This window comes from Apium graveolens, chromosome 11 (genome assembly GCF_009905375.1).
Source record: "Apium graveolens cultivar Ventura chromosome 11, ASM990537v1, whole genome shotgun sequence".
NCBI classification, from domain to species: Eukaryota; Viridiplantae; Streptophyta; class Magnoliopsida; order Apiales; family Apiaceae; genus Apium; species Apium graveolens.
Genome location: NC_133657.1, coordinates 80,642,680 through 80,649,031, shown reverse-complemented (window position 1 = coordinate 80,649,031; position 6,352 = coordinate 80,642,680). Strand labels below are relative to the sequence as shown.

At 30.2% G+C, this 6,352-nt stretch overlaps 1 protein-coding gene across 1 annotated transcript; it reads left to right on the top strand.

The window, feature by feature from the left end:
* The first annotated feature begins 3,737 nt into the window (after positions 1 to 3,737).
* On the top strand, positions 3,738 to 6,139 carry LOC141698201 (transmembrane emp24 domain-containing protein p24delta9-like). Its single transcript, XM_074502853.1, has 5 exons — positions 3,738 to 4,058; positions 4,154 to 4,363; positions 4,589 to 4,665; positions 4,746 to 5,517; positions 5,708 to 6,139. Exons 1-4 carry the CDS (start codon positions 3,861 to 3,863, stop codon positions 4,888 to 4,890), a joined length of 630 nt encoding a protein of 209 aa, XP_074358954.1. The 5' UTR covers positions 3,738 to 3,860; the 3' UTR covers positions 4,891 to 5,517; positions 5,708 to 6,139.
* The last annotated feature ends 213 nt before the right edge of the window (positions 6,140 to 6,352 follow it).

Here is a 6,352-nt window from a genome sequence, read left to right as displayed (position 1 = left end):
AGTATACCAAAGCTCTGATATCAACTGAAATTACACCTAGAGGGGGGTGAATAAGTGATTATAGCTAAGTAGGATTACTTTTAAATTTTACCCGATAATAGCTTACTGAGATTTTACCAACTGAACTATAATCTGACAATGATAGTAAGCTGAGATGACTAAATGCAATGTAGAAAATAATGTGCAGAAAAGTAAATATAACACACAAAAATTTTAGCCAGGTTCGACCCCTAAGCCCCTATGGTCTACGTCCTGATCCCTTACCAACTTGGTAAGAGAATATATTATTGATCAATGAAGGTTACAACTACAAGATACAATAATATATATCCTTTTATCCCAGCTGCTGATAATGACTTGCTGAAACCCTGTTTAAGAACCTGCTCTCTAAGTACTATACTACCCCGTAGTACAAACTCCTCTAGCAAGTACCACTAAACCCTTGTTTCCCTTAGCCAACTTATCCAGCAACTAATCAATACAATTTGAACAATACAAATCAATGATAAAGTTTACAACTCAAACTATAGACTCTCTTCAATAAAATACGTGTATATAATTAGGAGTTCGAGAGTATTTTGAAATCAATAAAGATCAGGAGTTGTATGTGTTCTTGCTTTCCAAGTCGTCAATCATAAAACTGCAAGAAAACCACATATATAACCACACATTAACGTTTGAAACATTCTCAATGAATTACAACGGCTAGAATCCAATTCTACCATTTAAGATCGTTGGGATGGTTTCCAACGTTCATGTGTACGTTAGATAGAAGAGAAAGAAGGAAGAACAACGTTCAGAAAACATCTCTTCTATTTTGTAGAGTATAAAACGTTTTAATCAGTAGATAGAAGATAGAGTTTGAAATAAAAACAAACTCCTATTCTTCAGGAAATCAATTTGAATAAGTAATAACGTTTTATAATTGAGCTCTCTATATATCATGCACGTATATTATATTAGAGAAATCCTTACAACTGATATATATGAAGATCCTATAAAATCTCCATGAAATTCGACTTCCTTGTTGAATCTGGACTGTGCATCTTGGCTTGTTGTTATTCTGACACTGTTGATCGTAACTTGCTGAAATAGATCATTGTCTAATGATAGCTTGCTGTCATGATACTTAAACAGCACTGACATTAAGCTGTTATATCCTGCAAACATTCTCAAATAATAACATGATGGCTTTCTGTGTTGTGATCATCAAAACTTACATCTTACACTAATTATATATTAGACATTTAGTAATTTGAAATTAACAAATATTAAAATTTTATTATTCTTACTCAATATAATGGTATATTACGCGTGACAATTCTTTTATTTTTTCTAAATAAATTATTTTTAAACTTATTTACACAACTAAACTATATCATTTATGACTTACAAAAATAATGATTTGAATATATTTAAATATATACATTTTATATAATTTTGTAATTAGATATTTTGATTTGTGATTAATATTTTAATATAAATATTAAGAACATATGTGTTCTAAAATTTATATTATAAAAATATTATGTATAATCTTCAATATGATATAATTTTCATAACCGATTATTGTACTTTCTATAATAAAACTTAATTTCATATTAATAGAGTGCAAAATAAATTTTAACATGTCATGCAATATGTTTATAAATTATTTTTTATTTATTTTAATTTCAATAAATAATATAGAACTTTGCAATAGTATTTTCACATCTATTATGATTTTTTTTTTTTAGTTGAATGTTTGTTTGTTTTAATATCTGATCTATTAAATAATTAATGTAATTTATTTTTATATTTTTTTAGGTTTTGTTGTTTATGTATTTATTTTTTATTTGTTCATTTGGTTTTATAACTTTTTGATATTTGTTTAAGGTTTTTATCTAAAATAATTACATATTATAAATGATAAGAATGAGTTTAATTGAACAAATTACATCTTTATTATATGGGTTTGTTAGGAAAACTATTTTTTTTAAAAAAAATTGAGTAGTTTTTTTCCTGTATTTTGAACTTATGTACGAGCCAAGCTGTGTGGAGTGGATATGTTTAGTTTTTAAATGACCTTATTAACCCTAGACGACCAAACTATCTAATTGTATTATTTTAAGTATTTTACACTAATTATATATAGGATATAATGTGAACTCCTTTTTATTCAACTTTTAATAGTTTGTTGATGATAAAAGATTATTAAGTAGTCTATCTAATTTTAATCTTTCGAGTGTTTATTTTAATAAAATAATCAATCATTTATTTAAGAATTAACTGAAATTTTGAAAAAATTGTCATTTGACAGGGGCCACAAAAGGAATTGTATCACTATATAACTAAAATTAAAAAATTATATAAAATAGTGAAAAAGAAATGTGTATAGAGTAGTAAAAAATAGAAAGAAAAGTGAGTAAAGTGGTGGGACCCATTCATTTTTAATATATAAAATGAAGATAATGAAATAAAAGTAGTGTGAAAAGAGAGGAAAAGTGGGAAAGTGATAGGACTCATTAATTATTTTTGATAAATTTTGAAATGTAAAGAATTGGATGGACATTACAAAACTGTAAAAAATAGTTGAGACAGAGGGAGTAATACATATGAGCTATTATGTATGGAGTCTAGTCGTGATACAAATATTAATTTTGGTACCACCAATTTTTATTTTCACTTATTCATTCATAATATATATCTTATAATTATGCTTGCTTTTATATGTTTTTCAATTCTACTAAAACTTTTAGTTATATTAGTTGGTTTTATTTTTATTATCTTATACTTTTACATATCTTACATACTTTTACATATCTTACATGTCTTGTGAGTAAGTTTGATTTTATTTTTGTTATCTTATACTCAACATATCTTGTGATTTTATTAAATTTGGTTTTATTTTTGTTTCACTGTTTTGGCTTTAACCTTTTGTTCTTAATTCTCTTATATATTCCTAATTCAATATATTTTACGTTTTTGGTTTCACCCCATTTTGAATTTATTATAATTCTAAATATATAATTTTTATTCTTTTTTTTACTTATATGTGACTTATAATATTATATATATTATTTTACCCATTTTTTAATTGCATTTCTTATATTAATTTCAACTTAGTAATCCTATTTTCCATATGACTTAATACTATATTTTAATGAAATAATAAATTTTTTAAAACCGTATAATAATTAAAATCATAACACAAATATCGTACTCAAATTGAGTTGAATTTTCTGAATAAAAATTAGAAATTTTGACATGACACTTATTCTATTATAATTTTTAAAAATTATTTGAATAAATTAACTCTCTTAACTTTGGGTCACTTTTTATGTGAATATAGATATAGATACAAGTTGACAAATATCGTAAGTAATGGCGTTTTTTATTTATAACTTTGTTATAAAAATTAAATGAAAGTAAAAAGTAAACCAAGAAGACAGTGTTTATGTATTTTTTATTCAGTGTATACTTGTACTAAATTCTCCTCCTGACTTATTTTGATAGCTGTTCAATTATAACATCTATACTATTAAAAAAAACATGTTTGAGGCATATTTAAGAACAAAGATAATAATTTGTTGCAGAAATTATTGTATTTACAAGTCTGATGAACCGAGAAACATGTTAAGCTTAAACAAATGTAATTTGAATATTCATGAAGGGATGTATGAAGTGGTGACATGTGAAGGGTTGAATGAATAAAAAGTTTTTTTTTTATAGTGTTATAAGAGGTTTGTTCTAAACTTTATTTTTTTACTTTGAAGGCGGACCAAGTGACAAGATCCTGAGTCCTTGCACATCTAAAAAACCATCTTCAACCATCTAAAAAACCAAATTTCCAACACTAAATTTGATTTCCATAGACGGGAATGTGGAGATTTAGAACCATAATCCTTGTGACGATGATATGGTGCTCGCCATTGGTTGGGGCAATGCGGTTTGATCTAAAATCAGGAACCTCCAAATGCATAACAGAAGACATCAAGAGCAGTGCCATGACCGTCGGAAAGTACAATGTTATTACTGATTTACAACCCGCCCCTGATACCCATATGATCACTATCCGGGTACCCCCCCCCCCTCCCCCATTTTCATTTCATAATTCATTCACAATGTTTATTTGCATTCACAGCAGCTGAAACAAGATTCATTCATCGTGTAGGTGACATCGCCCTATGGGAACAATTATCACTATGCGGATCATGTGGATTCTGGTACATTTGCATTTACAGCAGCTGAATCCGGTGATTATATGGCTTGTTATTGGGCAGTTGATCACAAGCCACCAGTCACACTCTCCATCGAGTTTGACTGGAAATCAGGTGTTGCTGCAAAAGATTGGTCCAAGGTCGCTAAAAAAGGACAAGTTGAAGTAAGCATGTTTTACTTATCTTTTACTTTATGGAATATTGCATTACTGGCATCTACGTGGGTCCTTGTTTTACTTAATTTTGTTTGAGGAAGAGGCCTTCTTCATATCAGACCTGTGTCATAGGTGACTGCTATAGTACTGCAGTTGCTTTTCTCCACCAAGATTTCAAGTTCACAATTTTTTTTTTTGATATAAGCAACACTGTCTCAAGTATTTTCTCCTTAGGTAATGGAACTTGAGCTGAAGAAACTGTTTGACAGTGTGACATCAATTCACGAGGAGATGTTTTATCTACGTGAAAGGTAGAAAATGATAACTCCACAATACTTATTCTGGAATTTTTATGGCCTCGGTTAATTTGCTTATGTCTTGGCATTTGTAGGGAGGAACAAATGCAAGCATTAAATCGATCAACAAATTCAAAAATGGCAACTTTTAGTTTTCTATCGCTCTTGGTTTGCTTGTCTGTAGCTGGACTGCAACTATGGCATCTCAAGACATTCTTTGAGAGGAAGAAGCTCCTTTAGTGTTGTTCTTTCTGCACCAATGCATTTCCAACATTCTCTGTGACCCAACAATTCTTTTAGTGTGAGGTTTACTTTGCATCTCACCATTTCAGAACCATATAATACAGATTCATAGTTCAAATGATGCTAGTCAGGTCATTTTTTTACTCGTTTCTCAATGGTGCACGCCATTTAAAGTTTATTTTTTGCCTGAACTAAGACTAGGAATCTCTTTCGAACTTACTGTTGTTTCAGAGTAAATTTAGTGTGGCTAATTTCTATTTGTGTTTTGTACTTGTAATTTCCTCTTCCTTGTCTACAAAAAATAAGATAAATGGGGCAACTTAAAACGAAAATAAACTTTCCCACTCTTAAGCAGGGTCCAACCATAAACTGAAAAGTGTCCTAGTTCATATTTTTTTGGTGTTTCCCAAGAATTCAAACATTCTAATCAAAATTTTGTTCTTCTTATATACAATAATCTGAGGACCAACCGAATTCGGACATAGCTCAAGAGCCAGCAAGTACAGACTTAGAAAGTGCATGAAAAATGTGACCAAGAGGAAGAAATAGTGATCCAGATGAGAAATTCATATAACTGTGGGATCATTGGATGCAAGTTCATGATTCACTGATCACTTATTTCCAGTTAAGTAAGATTTTTTTTTAAAAAGGTATAGTTGCACAAATAAATATTAAAGGCACGATTTTTTGTTAGAAAGGAACTATTGAGTGGCATTTATGACACTTTATTACGCTCCGTAAAATTTTGGATTGATGCTTAGCACTCAAGTTGTTAATGTTTTTAATGTGTTTTTATACTGTTTTTGCATTTCAGGCATTTACCAGGTAACCAGGTGAATTAGCATGGTTTTAGTGCTAATTTGGTGTTAGGATGATGTTTAGAATAAAAACTCGTGAAAAGACTAGCTTAAATCAGCAAGAATAGAAGAAGTTAGCATTTTTTCCAGAGAGACAGCGCGGCCACGCTGGTAAAGCGCGGCCGCGCTGGTCAAGCGCGCGGCCGCACCAGGAGTCCAGAGATGTAGCGCGCCCGCGCTAGGTCGAATTCAGAAAATCCTGTTTCTCATGAAATTTTGATCCAGAAGACTTCTACTTTGCGTGGGCTGCTATATAAACATAACTTAGACGTACCAGAGCTTAAGGAGGAGGCGTAAGAAGACCGTAGAGCACAAAATCAACCAAGGCGAAAAAGATCTAGTTTAATCTTGTGATTCTTTATTCCAAGTTGTAACTTTGGATGCTAGTTTTCTTATTCGTGAACATTTACTCTTATTTCGTACTTGGTTTTCATAAGTATAAAGACTACGTTTATTATACCATGCTTTCATTGGAACCCACGTTGATGATGAGTCTGATCATGGGCTAATCGTTATCGTGGGGTTCTAACGGATTTATTTATGGATTTTTTTAGTTAAGTTGTTTCAATACCTTAGTGTGTGGTGATTGTATGATAACCTAA